The sequence below is a fragment of the Megascapheus bottae genome, chromosome 5 (assembly GCF_031878675.1).
Source record: "Megascapheus bottae isolate mThoBot1 chromosome 5, mThoBot2.hap1, whole genome shotgun sequence".
Lineage (NCBI taxonomy): Eukaryota > Metazoa > Chordata > Mammalia > Rodentia > Geomyidae > Megascapheus > Megascapheus bottae.
This window is the reverse complement of record NC_143513.1, coordinates 38,643,639-38,662,228: the sequence shown is the minus strand read 5'-3', so window position 1 is coordinate 38,662,228 and position 18,590 is coordinate 38,643,639. Positions and strand designations below refer to the sequence as shown.

Below are 18,590 nucleotides of genomic sequence, written 5' to 3'. Positions count from 1 at the left end.
TAATTAGCTGCTGACTATAACAGGACTGGGGTGGGGGGATGACTCTTAATGAATGCTTCCAGCTGACAATATATTACTTATCAACTTAATGATTTTCCTGAAGAAAAAGGTTCAAGCATTCAGCATAAAATATCACATCGAAAAACTCACCAATTAGAAATTCCTGAAGGAGGTCAAATGAATGGCAGGCAGCTGAGTTCTCAGAAATCCATTGAATAATCTTTAATAGATAAAATGATAGATGGAACTCTGTTAGTATTTGAATCTGTACCCAATGATCCCATTAACAAAGTACAAATCTATTACATGTTATACACACATATATAGAGAGATAGATATGCCTTTTAAATTCTATATCTGTCTTGGAATTTCATAAGGATATACCCACTTCCACACTATTTTCAAGAAATATGGTGCATTTAAAATAACAATTTCAAAACTTAAAAAAAGAAATATAGTGCTGGGATTTGAACTCAGGGACTCCCACTTGCTAGGCAGATGCTGTACTACTTGAACCACAGCCCCACGCTGTGGTTTATTTTATTTTTGAATAGTCTCCCATTCTTAAATTTAAAATGCAAATATAAGCTTGAATTTGAAATACAAATATAAGTTTGAATTTAAAATACAATGTATAATATATGATATATATATAAACTTGAATTTAAAATATAAATAGAAGCTACCAAATGTAGTAAAATTTGCCATAAGCTGTTCTCACTTGGACAATTTTCTTTACCAAAGATAAGATACTGAGAGAAAGCAAGTATTGAGACACTCATTATTTACTCAACACTTCTTGCAATGTTACTGGTATAGCTAAACATTTGTCCACCATATAAAAGAATGTAGTAATTTCCCTTAATGTGTAGAAGATACATTCCATGCTGCCCAGTATGTGCCTGAAATCACAGATAGGCTCAAACCGTAAGCAACATTGGCAAGTTCATGCTTTTCAACTTCTTCCTTAATAGCATCGCTTTAGGGTTTCTCTTTGAGATAACTGAATTGCCAGTGTGTCTCTTGCATTTTATGGACATTATAAAGCCAAAAAAGAGTATTTGATCACAAATACTATGATAACGTGACCAGTGATTGATTTGGCAACCAAAAGAGCCACTAAAGTAACTGAGGGGGCAGAGACTCCATCAGACCACCTGAAACAGGCTGCAAGTTAAGAGATATAAGTTAGGAGATATGAGTTGATTGTTTTGGGAACTTTACATTTAGTATCTTCAGATTCAAGTTCATCAAGGGAAAATCATAGGAAGTGTAGCCATGCATCTGAGGGGTATGCTATGCCCAGAAGGACAGAGGTGGCCTCACAGTTAGAGGTCTGGTCAATCAAGCCACAAAAAAGTAGCAACAGTGAAGAATAAGTTGCAGTCAAGACCGGGGCATTGTCCTTGGTCACAAGATTACGGCCAAGTCAAAGTAAGCTTCCGGGTTTCAACCTCTAGATCAACACATTTGATAATATGTATTCGCCAATGCTCTCACCTGGCCTTCCAGGAAACAGGGGTCTCGGCCACAGGAAAGCACACAGTGCAAAGCAGCCATCTTCTCCCAGTCTAGGCTGGTGTTCCACAGGAACCACAATAAAAAGGACTGGTCCAGGAATGCTCGGTAGAGCTTCCCAGAACACCAGTCCAATACCAGGGAAGCTGACAGCGACTGTAAGGGACAATGAGGTAGCACATCAAATACTTTGTTTCCTGGTAAAAAAAAAATAATAAAAGTAGATAAGTAGATTAAAGAACCTCTTCTCACCCAGACATAGATCCTTTTTTTTTTTGAGGATACCAGACTTCTTCTTTTCCCATATATTTTTATTGAAATTAATAGAAGGGTTACATTATATTCACCAAATAAAAGGTGCATTACTTAACATACATTTATACCCTTTCTCATGTCTTGTTCTCCATTTCCCTCTCCCCACTCTCACCCCTCATCTTGTTTTCCCCCTTCCCTATCTGATTTCAAATAACCAAATACACATATATACAATATATCAGAAAACAAGGTGAAATACTGCAACAATATGAGATAATCAAGGGACAGAAAAAGAGATGAGAGATAACATAGTACATTAAGGACAACAATCACTCACTATATGGTTTTGGTTTTTTTTTATCCTAGAGGTCCTTTCATTTACCATCATACAATATGGCCTTATGTATCTAGATTTTGCTCTATTGTAAACCTCTGCTAGGAGAGCCCAAGGTTTCTACTGATTATGACAAATGAGGGAAACCATTGAGCCTATGTTCCTTTGAATCTGGCTTACTTCACTTAATATGATTTTTTCTAAGTCTTTCCATTTCCTTACAAATGGGGAGATGTCGTTCTTTCTGACAGCAGCATAGAATTCCATTGTATAGAATGGAATAGCAGCATAGAATACCACATCTTGTTGATCCCCTCATCAACTGAGGAGCATCTGGGTTGGTTCCATATCTTTGCTATGGTAAATAGTGCTGCAATGAACATCACTGTGCTAGTGGATTTAGTATGTTCTTGTTTCTGGACGAGTGGGTAAATGCCAAGTAGTGGAATTGCTGGGTCATAGGGAAGCTCTATGTTTAGTCTTTTGAGGAACTGCCATACTGCTTTTCATAGTGGTTGAATGAGTTTGCACTCCCACCAATAGTGTAGTAGTGATTCCTCCTGGCCACATCCCCTCCAGTATCTGTTGTTATTAGATTTCTTGATCATGGCCATTCTAACTGGAGTGAGATGGAATCTTAGAGTTGCCAAACATAGATCTTAAAGTCAAAACAAACCCAAATGAGTCATACTCCTGAGGGAAAAAAAGTAGAATCATACCTGTCAGAAACAGACTGTGGCACAACAAGTCTGGGTATTGAATGTTGAGCAAATGAAAGAAATGACCAGGTAAGTAAACAGCCACATAATAACCTGGAGAAGAAAAAGATTTATGTCATGTATACATAGGAAAAAACAAGGTTTTGGGAAAAGTCCAAACCTACACATAATTTTGATTTTCTTCAAACCTCTCAACACACGAGCACATTTTTTCAAAGTCAGTATAGTCACAAACTAGCTGTTATCAGTACATTTTAGGTTGCTATCTAGATGTCAATTCTATATGTGGCTGATTTTCTTCTTCAGACATTTAGCCATAATTGATGTAATATATGCCTATAGTTTTGTTTCTAAGTGAATTATGGCTTCCTGTGAGTGTAAATTATCTGAGAGGAAACTGGAATTAAAAATACCAGGTAATCATTCTTTAATCTGATAGTCTTGGAGTTCTCGTCATCATTTCTGTTAGGTTGAGGAAACACTCATGCTAGCATTGTCTTCATTCTGTTTGAAGGAACTTCAAATACATAATCAGGACAAGAATTCTGACATTGTGAGGCATTACTTTATTTCCTTGCATTGTCAGCTGCCTAGAATTCACATCTCCAGGGTCCTATAGGAGGTACTTGTATAACTAGAACATGCATCCTCCAGTTGCAGAGAGGGCATGGTACATAGTCCTGGTTAATAATTTTTCTAGGATTCTAGAAAAGCAGCGTCGTTATGAATTGCAGATAAAAGAGACATTTGGATTTTAGTGGTGCCAGTCTTGCTTCTTTAAGAATCAAAAACACACCTGCTAACCATTTGCAGGGAAGACAGTCTGTGACAAGGGAAAGAAAGGATACAGGACTCCCATAAGTTGACTTAGATGTCCTTTCAGGGGTTAAATGGTGTGAAAGGATATAACACAGATGATTGTAACAGGACTGTTATCATGGCGATATATTTGTAGAAGAAACATAGTTATTTAGTAAGGCACAGTGGAAAGGTTTGAGGCCTCAAGCTAGCCAAGGCTAGCTTATCAAAACTCTGCCACTTAACTAGGTAATTGCGGTAGTCCCAGTCTCTGGAGAGGAGGTATTTGGGAAAGTAGGAGGGTGTTCTGGGCTGTCATGATTATTGGAGGCAGGGAGGCAAATTCCTACCAGCATTTGATGAGTGAGCTTCTGCAATGTTCAGTTCATCTGTGAGTAGATCACCCTCACAAGAAGAATTATTGTCTCCAGAAATGTCACTGGTACTTGTAATCCAGTAAATGGGCCATGAGATCCCTGTGACTCTATTAACTTCTGTGATGAAAGAACCTTGTGGACGTGATTGGGATCTTAAGAAGGGTAGAGGATCCCAGAGGATCCAGGTAGAGTCAATGTAATTATAAAAGCCTTTATAAAAAGAGAATTTGCCTACAGAGGAAAGCTATTTGTGGCAACAGTAATTGGAGTGATATGGCTACAAGCCAAGAAAAACTTGCCTATAGATGCAGAAGACAGAAACAAATTCTTCCTCTGAAGGAACCAGCTCTGCCCATATCGTGATCCTCACACTCCTTTCAAACTTCTCACCTCCAGATCTCAAGTGGGTTGAGTTGCTTTAAACCCTAGGTGTGTGGTCATGGGGAACTGACGTCATGCTCTCATGAGAGATATAGCAGCTTAAGTTCTTATCTCATCCTGCTCAAGTCTGTTTCATTATTTGCAAAATGGGGATACTATCACCAAGCAAGAATTTTGTAAGGATTAAGATTAGTAAAATATTTAGCTTATAATAGTCATTAAGTAAATAGTATGGTACTGAGGTTTGAACTCAGAGTTTCATACTTGGTAAGTAGGTGCTATATTACTTACGCTATGTTTCCAGCCCATCTCCTTTAGGTTATTTTTGAGATAAGCCTCTTACTTTTTGATCAGGTTGTGGTCTATCTAATTATGTTTTCTGTCATAGCTTGGATGACAAGCAAACATCACTGTATCCAGCTCTTGATTACGATGGGAATCTGGTGGACATTTTGCTCAGGCTGCTCTGGAATTGTGATCTTTTCAAAATAAGCCTTCTGATTAGCTAAGTTTATAGGTATGATCTTGTACTTTGGTAGTACTGGATTTGAACTTAGAGCTTCATGCTGGCCAGACATTCTACTGCTGGGTGACACCTCCAGTCCTTTTATGTAGTACTTGTTTTCACTTCCTGTAATGTGCCTCAACTGCAATCCTGTTACACACTTTTCAGTATTGCTGAGCTAGTGAGCACAGGCAGTCTTTCTCTTGAGATGAAGTCTTATGGACTTCTCTTCCCAGGCTGCACTGCAACCAATATCCTCTCCATTTTAGCCTCCCACATAGATTAGAATGTTCACAACTGCCCTCACTTATTCAAGAGGGGTTTTGCAAACTTTTCTGCCCCAGTTGGCCTTGAGCAATGGTCTTTTTAGTCTTAGACTTCTTAGTAGCTAGGACTGGAAGCATAATCCACAGGCACCCAGCTATAAACATCTTTATACAGCTGTGTATGGAGTTCATGGGAAAAATGTAAAGCTCTTTTCTTTAAAATTCCCATCAATAAGAAGCTTTTTAACAGGTTAACAATAAAGGGAAATCATAGGCAATTAATAGCAAAACACACATCACTCGACAAAGTAATACTGCTGCCATAAAAATTCCCCCTAGAACAGTTTAAATCTTGGATATAATTTTGTGCCTGTAAAATAAATGCAGCTTAAGAAGGAAAGACAACTTACATAAGACGGTCTATTTTTACAAGCTCTAGTATTTCTGCCCTTTCCACACTCTGAAGACACAGATTAAATTATGCCTGCCCTTTTCAAGTAATTCCCAGGGTGGGCAAAAAGGAAGATACCTTTGCCCTTGCAAAGTGGTAAGGGTTTTCAGTGGAAAGTTCCCACATCCCTCTTGAGATGGGATGCTGATACAGCATTGCTGAGAAGAATCCAGTGCCTGACCCAGGAAAGTTTGTATTTCCCTCCCTTATCACAGGAAGCAGTGAAGCCAGGCCTCTCAAGTCCATTTCCCACAGCTTCTGAGCACTTGTCAAAATGTACCACATTCTGGCCTGCTTAGCATAAGACATTGAATCTCATCAGCAGTACCATCCACCACCTTATTTGTGATTCCCACTTCTCTCAGATCCTCACATCATAACTCCTTATATCTTTGGCATGAAAGACTGAGAAATACCCAAAGAAGCATGGACTGTAAGTTGGAAGTTTTCCTTCTGTAAATGTGCCATGATCTCTGTGTAGGCAAGTACCAGCTTCCTGACCCCTTAGTTCTCTGCACCCCACAGTTCTGTCAGGCGCTTGAGTAGGGAGATATAGTTAGCCCCTTCTTTACTTCATTATTGATTGCCTTAATATGATCAAGTCTAATACTCAGGTTCTCCTTCCCATATTTACTCAATGAAAACAACTCCCTCTACCTAGTCCATGAAATAATTCGTTAGTCTTGGAAGCTTTCATGTTTAGCAACAGGACATAGAGTTCTTCCCAAAGGCCCTTGTCCTTCCCTTTAGACCCACTGGGCAACGCAACACAATGCATCACTTCTCCAAGGCTGTTAAGGAACATCTTACTCAGTTACCACTGATCTACTGAAAAGTAAGTGGTTTTTTAAGGAGTATTAGAAACATAAGAAAGTTCACAGCTTTGGTTCTCTAAAGAGGGAAGATACATGACTACTCTAAAATCTAATGTTGAGCAGGTGGGGTATGTTTCAGGAAAAAAAATATCCTATTAAACTTTAAAAGATTGGTGATTGTCATTGCAAGCCAAGACTCAAGAGGCCTGAGAAAATGGGGCTCATGGAGAAAAAAACTGAAGCAATGAACCCTGAGACATAGAATGTATTGGGAGGAATGTCACAAGGGAGATGTCCAGCTCCATCACCCACCAAGGTTGAGAAAGGTTATTCCTGAGGACACAGGCGAGCCAGCACTCCCAAGTGAAGCAGTGAATGTCTTGCTGTATCCTGTAGAGAGAGCAGGAAACAAAGGTGGACTATGTGAGGGCTGTCACAATTTAATAGCTGTTCTTAGTTCATATATAATCCTCTATCAGGCTGGGGAATTTCCTTCTGTTATTTTCTGGATATTATTCACATGCCATTCTTAATCTTCAGGCCATCTACTTTATCATGTCAGAGCTGAAAGAGACAGGATAGCTCTTCCCCACACTTGCCGTCATTAAGACTCTCTGAATTTGACTTGTTGAACTGGAACCTCCTTGTATAACTACTTTAAGTAATCAAGATAATAATAATAAATGACTCTGAGACCTTGTCCAAGTTCACAATTCTACTTTTAATAAGAAAGGACATTAGACTGCCGATAGGTATAGTTCTGAAGTTACTTTTTATTTTGTCAGTCATACGGCTTGGACTCTGGGACTGGTCACTGTCTCTGAGCTTTTGTGCTCAAAGCTAGTGCTCTACTACTTGAGTCACAGCTCTAGTTCCATTTTTTGCTGCACCAGCAACTGCTACTGTTGTTCATTGAAGGTAAGAACTCATGGACTTTCCTGACTCTGCTGGCTTCAAACTGCAATCCTCAGATCTCAGCCTCTTTTGTAGCTAGGATTATGGCATGAGACACCGGTGCCTGGCTGAAATTTCTTTTTATCAAGTAAGTTAATATACTTTTCTCTATATATTTCTATCTATATCTACTTCTCTAATTATCTAACACGTGCATAATAAAAATCAGTCCTGCAGAATAATAAACTCAGGTGCAACTCAAAAATAACATTTTTAAATATTAGGGAAAATCTACCTTTAAAGAAAAATTTTAACTACAGCATGTACTATTTAAATAGTATTTTCGATGAGCCAAACAAAAGAAATCCTACTTAGGACAGTTCAGACTAAAACCATTTCATGGCAAAAAAAAAAATTAATTAATTAATTAATTAAAACTATTTCAGGGCATGCTGTCTCAGACCACAGGACTGATAGAGGATGAGTGTTTACTCTTGACCCAAAGCTGTTACCTGATACACCAGGTAACAGCCATACTGTGAAATGAAGCAAATAAATGTAGATCTAAAGCCTGTTTAGGTATGAAATCATGAGTACTTTTTAACTAAAATCCTATGTAATATGGGAGTTTCAGCTATCAATACTTTCCAACTGGTGATAACTAAAGAGCAAGCCAAAACATTTTGGATAAATGTATCTTTTGGGATTGGTCTACAGATCTTGAGAAAGATATTTCAGGATTAAAGAAAAAACTAATGTTTATATAATTTAATGTTTGCCATTAGTGACTTATGTATTTTATAAGTACACAAGTATAGAATATACTGATTCAAATTGATTGCCGATTCTAAGACTTTAAAATCAGATTTACTACTATTTGGAAACAGCAATTGTAGAAAAGAACAAAGAGTACCTTTATGAAAGTAAATCACTGAGTATGTGATTTGCTCCCAAGAGTCAAACTTCGGGCTGTAACATACACACAAGCTTCCTAAAAAGAAGAAAAAATTAGAGCTTAAACAATCTGAATGTGCAAGTTTCCTAAGCCACTTCCCTTCACTTCTACTCCTAAATAGCCTGCTCCATTTCCAACTTCAAGAAGTAGTATGTTAATAAGTTGCTAAGAAAATTTCAGATCAACATTTGGCATCAACAATTATAAGTGGTATATTGTAGCAGGCTATGGAAGGAAAGAAAATGATCATACAGTAATGCAGTCCTATATGTGAAATCAGAGGAGTCTAGAAATATCCAGACTTCACGAGATTCCCCTGCTATGCATGCACTTCCCTTGTCACCTTCCAATTATTAATTATTACTATGACAGCTGTGGACCCCACAGCTGTCTTCTTTAGATACCCAGCCTTCTTGGTTCTGTAGATTGAAAGGCAGACTGTGATCTTTCTCATGGGGCAATGGGAAAAAATATGATGTGTGAGTATCCTTTAATTCAAAGATATAAATTCCAAAATGTACCCTAAATTCTCAATTTTTAGAACAGGGATGATCTCTCAAACTATAATTTTATTCCCATGCTAATATTTACGTGATTCACGGAAATGGAAGATTGCTGATAGAAAGAAATTTGTCAAGAAGTCAGAAAATTTTGAAAACAGTGACCACTCTACTTGAGTATTCCTTCTATCATACTCTACTATATAATCTTCCTGTATCAAGGAATGATATGATAGGGGAGGAAGATATTTGTTTTCCCTAGGAAGAACATGTGATCATAATTACAAGCATTATTTTATGATATTTATCATGTGTGACTGCTTTTTCTATGTGTTGGGGGGAATCATAGGGCTTGAACTCTGGGTCTGGGCATTGTCTCTAAGCTCTTCCGCTCAAGGCTACACCCTACCCCTTGAGCCACAGCCCCACTTCCTGTTTTCAAGTGGTTAATTGGAGATAAGAGTTTCATGTTCTTTAATACCCAGGCTGGTTTTGAACCGCTATCCTCAGATCTCAGCCTCCTGAATAGTGAGGGTTACTGGCATGAGCAACCTCGCCCTGCTAGTGTGACTGCTTTTAATGATCTTTACAGTTGGACTATATTGTTATAAGTATTTTGCTGAAATATCTTGAAAATGATAAAGAATTAAGTATTGTTATAAAAATTTTATTGAATATCTTGAAAACACAAAAAATAAGTACCAGATGATGATTCTGTTCAAGTTATAATTACTAAGCATCTGATAATAACTTTTCTTAAAATTATAGCAGACCAACTTTGAATAAAAGTAACTTACTTAAACATAAATAAAAATGGTAATAAGAGGCATTTCAAAAGTCCTGTATACTACCTTGGCTACAGCAAAAAGCTGTTAGTCTATATTATTCTTTTATAATTTCGGATCATAAGAAGGAATTTCTAGCAAAAGTAGAAAGTAAAAGAGAAATGTTGGTGGTAATAAAGAAATACAACTTAAAATAAGGCACCATATTTTTCTAGTCAAAATTAGCAGTTTTCTTAATGTTGTCCTGGGTGCAGTACAAAGAACATTTTCAAATGATAGAAAAGTAAATGAATAGAAACTCTTCTGAAAAATAATTTTTAAGTGGGTTAAATGTACTCAGACTGAGGATCAATAATTTTTTAGGAACACAAGCTGAAGAATAAATATGAAATGTCAACAAAATATACCCACCATTGTAACAAAATCCTTCCCATACCATCTCCCAGAGAATAAAGGGTTTGTGTTTATCATTTTGAAAAAAAGTTAAAATACGTGATAGATAACCTAATTCCATGTACTGAGAACCACATTCAGATCTGTAAGCAAATTACCTCCAAATTGTTAGGTTGTGGCTTCGTTCCCTTAGTTGGACAGTATGCACATGCTTAGCAATGCCCAATGCACTGAGCACCGGGGGCTCATGTCTGTATCCTAGCTCCTCAGAAGGCCTGAGATCAAGGGTCACAATTCAAAGAAACCTAGAGCAGGAAAGTCATGTGACTCCTATCTCCAATTAACCACCAAAAAGCCAGAAGTGAAGCCATGGCTCAAGTGGTAGAGCACACTATTTTAGCCCTGAGCAGCCCTGAGTTCAAGACAAAGCAGCATATACAGAAAATAAAGGTGCTCTGGAACTTTTTTTCCACAATGGCAATGTTCTGTCCCTATGTGCACCTGGATATTTAAAAGGTGTCTAATTTAGTTATAAAACTACCCCTGATTTCATTTATTTCTAATTAACTGAAATTCAATAGGGACACTGCAGCTAGAGGGCACTGGTTCTTAACCCTGACCAAACACTTGAGATCACAGATACACAGGCTCCATTTTTGGTCACCTGTGTCAGATTTCAGTAATTTTTTAAAGCTCCCTAATAAATTTTAATATCCAATGAAGATTGAGACCCACTTTCTAAAAATCAGCTAATGTACATTTTAAGTCTTAGATGTTGACTTACTAAGTATACTTATTGTTCAGGCAAATTGGTTATATTCTCTAAGAACCTCAGTTTCCTCCTCGGTACACATAAAGGAAATATAGAACAAGCTTCATAAAGTTCTTACATGAGAATAACTGAGACGATGCTTCTAAAGCTCTAGCAACGTAGTCACAGCTGGCTCTAAAGGTTAGCTGCTGTTACTTGTAATTACAATAAAAAAGTAATTTGGAGGAAATGACAGTTTGAAGAAATAAAACATTCTCCTAATGGTATAGTCAGAGATTTTTAAAAAAATATTCATTAGTGGTGAAGATAACATCACAACCTTGGCCAGCCATTGCGAAACCATTTAGACAATGCACATTAGTACAATGTTATCTGAGGGAAATTATTTCATTGAAGCAATTATTTAAAAGCCCTATAAAATGGTAACACTAGCCTAATTCTGAGAACAAGGAAAGGGAATGCAAACATCACCCTACCCCCCCCCCCCCCCCCCCCGCCCCACTCTCCTCTGCAATTGCTACACAAGAAAGAACTATGGCCACTGACTTACACGTTGTAAGACAGACACGGGAGGACTGAGCATATTTACTTATGCTCGGTACTTAACATTTCTAGCTGATTTATCTTCCTAATTCAAGAGATTATTAGAAAAATCTACATAAACTCATAACCTTAAATGTTATACAAGTAGCCTGACCCTACAGAAGTACTTTATCTCTCTTTAACTCTGGGAAGCATAAGCCATCATCTAGTTTTAACACTTCATTCCGTAGAAGGTGGCAGATTTTGTTTCTTTGGACAGAAACCCCAGCATTTCATTAAATAAGGCACATCACAAGAAGCCTTCTTCTACATTAGAGCTGTTACTGTTCATGAGAAATTCCTATGGGAACAAAATGAAAAGACACAAAGAGCCATTTGGAATTAAAACCTAAAATAATTGTTTATATCCAAGAGATCAAAAGCACCACAACTCTGGAACCTACCCTCCATGTGTGCTTCGGGTCCCATTTCATCCTGTCTCTAAAGCAAAATCATTCTGCCAATTATTCCTCTACATTGGGCACTGTCCTCATTCTCTCATCATTAACTATGAGTATTTGGCCATAGGGAGATTGCTACAATCTCTAAACGCCATTTCCACTTTCAGCAAATGCCACTGTCACATCTACAATATTGCTACAACTTTTCAACTCTCATATGCCACTGTGCCAAACACAAAAGATGGCAGCCACCCAGCACAAAGACCCCTTCAGGCATCTAAGCCCTTGGGATTCTGCTCTCACTACTGAACCATTGCCCCCCCACCCCCATCCCCAGCGCCCGTGAGAGGTCTTCTCTGCCTTCACTTTTGCCCCCCCACACTTATTTTGTTAGCCTCCTTTTCTCTAGGCATTCTTTCTTTTCCTTTGAATGTCCCCTCTAACCTTTATCTATTTGTACTTCTAAATATCTTCCCTGCTGCCCCATCTCTTCTTCCCCTATGGCTTCAAATGCTAGCTACATTCAGATAAGTTGCAAAAAATGACTCTTCAAAATATCAATTGTGGGCCAGGAGTGTAGCCAAGTTGTAGAGTGCTTGCCTATTTTGCACGAAGCCCTGGGTTCCATTCCTCCATACTACATATACAAAGAAAGCTGGAAGTGGTGCAATAGCTTAAGTGATAGAGCCAGCCTTGAGAAAGCCCAAGGACTATGCCCAGGCCCTGAGTTCAAGACCCAGGACTAGCAAAAACAACAACAAAATATCACAGTTGTGAAGAGGTGGGAGTAGTAGTATTAAGTAGAGATTAGCATACATTAATAGAGACAATGCCAGAATCTTGATGGGATTCTAACTTTTAGAATTACAAACACACATTAATTTCTTTCAGTAGTAATAAAATAGAAATTATATGTTTTTAAAAGTGTCCTTAACAAAAGGAAAATATGCTAAATTACTGAGTAATAAAGTGTTATTAACTTTTCTCCTCATTTTGGACAATACCAGTGTTGGAACTCAGGGCCTACCATTTGCTAAGCACTCTACTACTTGAACCACACCCTAGCCTTTTCTGCTTTAGTCATTTTCACATAGGGACTCTCCTTCCTTCCTTCCTTCCTTCCTTCCTTCCTTTCTTTCTTTCTTTCTTTCTTTCTTTCTTTCTTTCTTTCTTTTTTCCTTTCTTCCTTTGTCTTTGCCTGAACTAGCCTGGGCTGCAGTCTTTCTACTATTCAACCCTTGTAGCTGAAATCATAGATGCCCATCATGATACACAGCCCTTGCAATTCACTTTTATTTTGCTTTGGTTTTTGAGACAGGATCTCAAGATGTAGCCTAGGCTGATCTCATCTTAACTGTCCAGAATCAACCATCAAAGTGTAGGGATTATTTGTTCTTCTATACCCACTTCCATTTATTAAATGGCTTAGTCAAAAAGAAACAATGGAGCCTATATAGAAGAAGAATAAAGAAAATACTTCAAATGATGATTACTTAAATAAAAGGTACTAGGTGCTCATTATGTTTTGGAAATTGGTATTCTTGGGCATTCTAACAATGAATTGTGGGGAGGGGAAAAGAAAACTTTAATGACTTCTCACATTCTTAGGATAAACACTAAAAGTCCTTCGTGGTTTACAGGGCTTTATGTACTCTAGCACCTCCCTATCCATTCAGCTTTTCTTCACAATACTCTCTCCTTGATCACTCCCGTCACACTATCCTCAACTCCCCGGTGAGGTATGGAGAGATCTGTGTAGCTAAGGGAGATCTGAAACAGGACAAAGAAAAAAGGGGTGGATTATTATGTGATAGAGAAAGTGATGAGGAAAGGGGAAATTTCCATGGCTAAGAATGACTCGGAAAAAGAAACCAAAATGGGCCAAACAAACTCGAATGTACATAAAGATCCTAGAATTCAGCCGGGAGTGTGGCACTCTACCATTAAGAGTGCTTGCCTAGCAAGCACAAAGCCCTCCAGCCAGAAGTGGTGCTGTTGTTCAAGTGGTACCATGCTAGCCTTGAGAAAGCCCAAGGACAGTGCCCAGGCTCTGAGTTCAAGGCCCAGGACTGGGGGTAGGGAAGCATCTTCTATTAGACCTTCATGCTTTCATAGCTTCTTTTGATTCTCATTTGTAATATTTGTCAGGATTCTATCTGAACATTATATGTACACTAAAAGAACAGCTAGAAACTGTATCAAGTAGCAACCTCTACACTAATAAAGATTGGGTCCCTTTTGATCTTCAGTGTGTCCCAAAACTTACCCAGCAGTCAATACTCAATAAATGTTGACTTAATGTGAATGCCACATAATTTAGCTTTGAAAGAGTTTGATTTTTTTATTTTAACATTTATTTGTGATTGATATAAGTATACGTATTTACAAGAGGAATAAAATTTTAATCTAAATGTCATTTATCTTAAATGGTAAACATCTGTTCAAATTGTGATATTAAAAAATGGCAAGAAGATAACAATTGTAAAAGGGGTTCTCTTTGAGGCAGAAAAACAGGAAGGAGAGCAAAATGTGAAAAGTGCTATGTAGTACTACTATAATATTCAATATAATTAAATATTAATGTTCACTACTGTATTATATATGAAAATTGTATAATAAAAATCATCAAAATTGTTTATAAAAGAGAAGAGGGGCTGAGAGCATAACCTAGAGGTTAGAGTGCTTGTCTATGATGCACAAAGCCCTGGGTTCCATTCCTCCAAGTGGTGCTCTGACTCAACTGGTAAAGCGCTATGCTAACCTTGAGAAAGCCTAAGGGCAGTGCCCAGGCCCTGAGTTCAAGACTTGGGACTGGCAGCAAAAGAAAAAGTGAGAAGAAAGTGGAAGAGAGGCTAAGAAAGATTAATATAGATGTGGTAGATTTGATCAAAGTATATTATGTTCCTATTATAAATATCACAATGAAGCCTCTTCTACAATTAGTTTATTTTAATGACAAGCTTAAAAGTAAAAACATGGCTATTAGACTTTGTTTTTAGGGTCATTGGGTTTTCTTCAACAGATTCATTCTATGAAATCCCATTTCTCTCTTCTCATTTTTAGTCGTGCCTTCCCCTCTCGACATCTTCTCTCAGAACTATAAAGATGTTAAGAGAGAATATATATACTCATTACTTCATATGCCAAGCTCTCTGTTACAATAGCACTCTAAGGTGGCATTTAAAGGTCAGTGTGTAGTATTAGAACACAAACATAACAATAAGACTGACCCAGAAAGCATCCTCATCCCTGTTTGTTAGTTTGTTAAAAGATGGAGCAGGCACATGGTACTGGTAGCCTGAAATCCAGGTTTATCAGAAGACTAAGATCTGAAGATTAGGGTTCATAGGCAGCCTAGGCAGAAAAGTCCATGAAATTCTTATGTCTAATTAACCAGAAGTGGAGGTGTGGTTCAAGAAGCCTTGAGCAAAATTATAGTGCCTATGCTCTGAGTTCAAGCCCGAGACTGATTAAACACAAACCCATCTGTTCTATTAAAACAACGCAAAGAACTATTAGAACAACAATCTTGTTGACTATAGTTTCTTTCACAGACAGGATCTCTATATAGTTATAATGTTAGAAATCAGAGCATCACTGTGCTTAGCATATGCAAGACTCTGGGCTCCCTCCCTAGCACTAAAAGAAAAATAATAAAACCAAGTAAAAATTATACTGAAGATAATTTACCATATACAATTCTACATGATTACCTGTATATGAAGGTAGCTGTTATATTTCCTTTTCATGATATCTAAACTATCCAGTAACAAATCTTATATAGCACTGAAGTATAACTCAATAAGTTGCTGATAAAATCCTAGTTTTTTCCTACCTGTATGGTTGGTAAAAATACAGAGAGTTGAATGTTTGGATAATGTATCTTCATGATAATCACACCCAAAGTTGACAAGTCTAAGAGCATAAAAGAAAATAAATTACTGAATGTTTTAAAATACATCCATCCCTTCTTAAAAGATACAACTACTATGACACATCCACAAAACTAAATACTTTCCCTAAGTAAACAACTTTTCATAGGTAAGAAAAATAGTAGTGCTTTTAATGATACATAAATATAATTTTCATATATGATACACAGACATAATTGTTAGTCTGGCAAAGGAGAAAAAATTTACTTAAAATTTGTATTTAATATTTTTTTGGTCGGTCGTGGAACTTGAACTCTGGGCCTGGGTATTGTCCCTGAGCTCTTCAGCTCAAGGCTACCACCCTACCCCTTGAGACATAGCACCACTTTCCATTTTCTAATGGACTTTAGTGCCTGGGCTGGCTTTGAACCATGATCCTCAGATCCTGGCCTCCTGTGTAGCTAGGATTACAGGTCTGAACCCCTGGGCCTGGCTGAACTAAGTAGTTATACATAATAAAAATAAAGCTAGTAAAATATGTAATGTTTCATTATTTATAACTATCTTTAATTCAGGAAGATTATTCTGTGTTTTCATGACCTTGTTTTTATCTTTTTTAAAAAAAACTGTCTTCTGTGACTTTATATTAAGAAAATGGTAAAAAAAAATAATAGTTAAGGAGTAAGGAAAACTATTATGGAAAAAGGAAAAAAAAAACTTTTCTTCTGTACAAAAACGAAAACAGAAAATATAAAGCAACAGACTCTCAGTTAAGCTACAAGAAGGTTGCCCTGTGACATCCTGTAGTTGGCACGGAAGAAACAGGTTGATGTTTTGTTCTAAATGCAGCTCTCTGATTTATTTTGTTTCTTTATTTAATCACAGGAAGAAGAGGACTTCCATACAACAAAATAAATGGAAGTTCCCTACAGAAATAAATGGCTAAAGAAAATCTACATAATTGTCTTTTCATGAAAAATTTCAGGTTCATGCTTGGTAAAATTGTTTTATTCCCTATAAAGCACAGAGTATTTTTTAAAGAATTCACAGAGCATATCAATTTTTCCTTTTATCTGTATACCATGAATTAGGAATAAGTATAGTCATTTTATCTACAGGTGTCTATAAATCTAAATAACAATCTATGAATAACTTACTTAAATCCCAAGTCTTTTAATGATATGTCCAAGGGTGCTTCAAACTGTCAAAAAAAAAAACAGGAGGAAATGAACTCAAAACATTATACTCATGAAGTGATCACAGATGATGGATCAGAAATGCAGAGCAAGGCTGACAGTACTCTGCTTAGCTAATGGCTAATGATAGCCCATTAGCTGTCATTAGCTTCTTCAAAGGCTATACCCCAATCCGCAGCACGGTGAGTCCATGGAAATACTCTAGTTTACAAATGACCACGAGTTTGGTGTATGCTTATCTCATGAATGATGACTGCTTAGAAAACTTGGCCTTACGTTTGGGTATCATTAACAAGGTTGTATAGGACAACTGGAAAACACACCTTTCATAAGACACAGATCAGCATGGAAGGAATGAGGTCCTGAGTGACACTCAGAAAGGGTAGGTAAGCCAAAAAAGGAAGGCTTGTGGTACAAAAACCATCTCTGCAACACACCAACATCAATCAGAGTAGTCAAAAAGAAGGCACTGCTACCCATGGCAGTTAAACACATTAGTGATACCTTACATAAAGTCAGTGACTTCTAGCAGTAATGCTAGCTTTTTAACTAATTATACTTACATACTTATTGCTCTTTCTTCTGGTCCTCAACTCCACCATGTTCACAAGTCTTTGGGGTCAAAAAAACTTACAAGACCTTAAATCCCCTAACTATAGACCACATCTTTTACTTTTTACTGAGGGCAACTCTTAAACCTAACGTCCTTGACATAAAACACTTGGTTAGTGGGGATTTCCTGTGTTCTTCTCACCCCTACTTAACTGTGCCTTTCTCATAGAACTGAAGCCTTGAGAAGACCAGAAATAGTTTACTTACTCATACAAGTGACTAACACCCCAAAATACTGAAATGCTCTTTAGCAATTATCTTAAAGGAAGGGGGCAACATAAAATTTTCTGGGAGTAACCGTTATTTCTGGACTTACCATTAAGTTAAAGCTCTCATCAGCATAAAACTGGATGCATTTTAAGATGCTGTTTGCTTTCTAAAAGATAAAACATTGTGAAATATTATACCCCCCCAAAAAAAACCACTTTGCAAGATGGGGGGAAGGAAGAGAAAAGGAAACAGAAGGGAGAGAGCCACAGCAGACTAACTGAACACTTTTTTCAGGATGGGAGTTTGGCCTAGTGATAGAATACTTGCTTAGCACTCACAAAGACCCAGGTTCAATTCCTCAGTGCCACATACATAGAAAAAGCTGGAAGTGATGCTGTGGCTCAAGTGGTAAAGTTCTAGCCTTGAGAAAGCTGAAGGACGGTGCTCAGGCCCTGAGTTCAAGCCCCAGGACTGGGCAAAAACAAAACCTTTTCATTATTTTAATAAATCCTTACTGACTGATCCCATCCATAAAATATAGTAATTAATGAATGATAATAATGTCAAAAGCAAGCTGTTCCATTAAAGAAGGAGTAACTGTGTGCTAATTTTTACCTTCAGTGTGATGTAGTATAACCTCTGCCCTGCCATGTCCCATTGAGCCCAAATAAAATCCTCAGCTATTCTGTCTCTGGGGAGGTGGTCAGAATTTTTAATTACCTAAAGAGATAAAAGATTATATATATATACATATATATATGTTTATTTCAAATGGATATATAGGAAATCATTATTGTATACTACAGTACATGAATATATCTCTCCTTTGTTATTTGTATTTCTTCCACACACAAAACCTACACACACATTACTTTTTCCTCCCAAACTCTTGGTATTATTTTCTTCATCTTCTTAGTATAATAGGCAAGCTTGGCCTAGCAAAGGCAAAACAACACCTACCATGAACCAACAAGTGCATACATAAAGATTCATAGCTTC

General features: G+C 37.4%; 1 protein-coding gene across 1 annotated transcript in view; it reads right to left on the bottom strand.

The window, feature by feature from the left end:
• The window catches only part of Gsap (gamma-secretase activating protein), a 74,536-nt gene that overhangs the window by 29,694 nt on the left and 26,252 nt on the right, over positions 1-18,590 (bottom strand). Inside the window, exons 9-17 of the mRNA XM_090332920.1 lie at positions 18,207-18,311; positions 17,698-17,757; positions 16,731-16,774; positions 15,537-15,616; positions 8,227-8,304; positions 6,732-6,809; positions 2,827-2,919; positions 1,501-1,715; positions 151-220 (exon numbers count right to left, since the gene is read on the bottom strand). Coding sequence (XP_090189046.1) covers positions 151-220; positions 1,501-1,715; positions 2,827-2,919; positions 6,732-6,809; positions 8,227-8,304; positions 15,537-15,616; positions 16,731-16,774; positions 17,698-17,757; positions 18,207-18,311 — 823 coding nt within the window. The remainder of the gene's footprint in view (positions 1-150; positions 221-1,500; positions 1,716-2,826; positions 2,920-6,731; positions 6,810-8,226; positions 8,305-15,536; positions 15,617-16,730; positions 16,775-17,697; positions 17,758-18,206; positions 18,312-18,590) is intronic.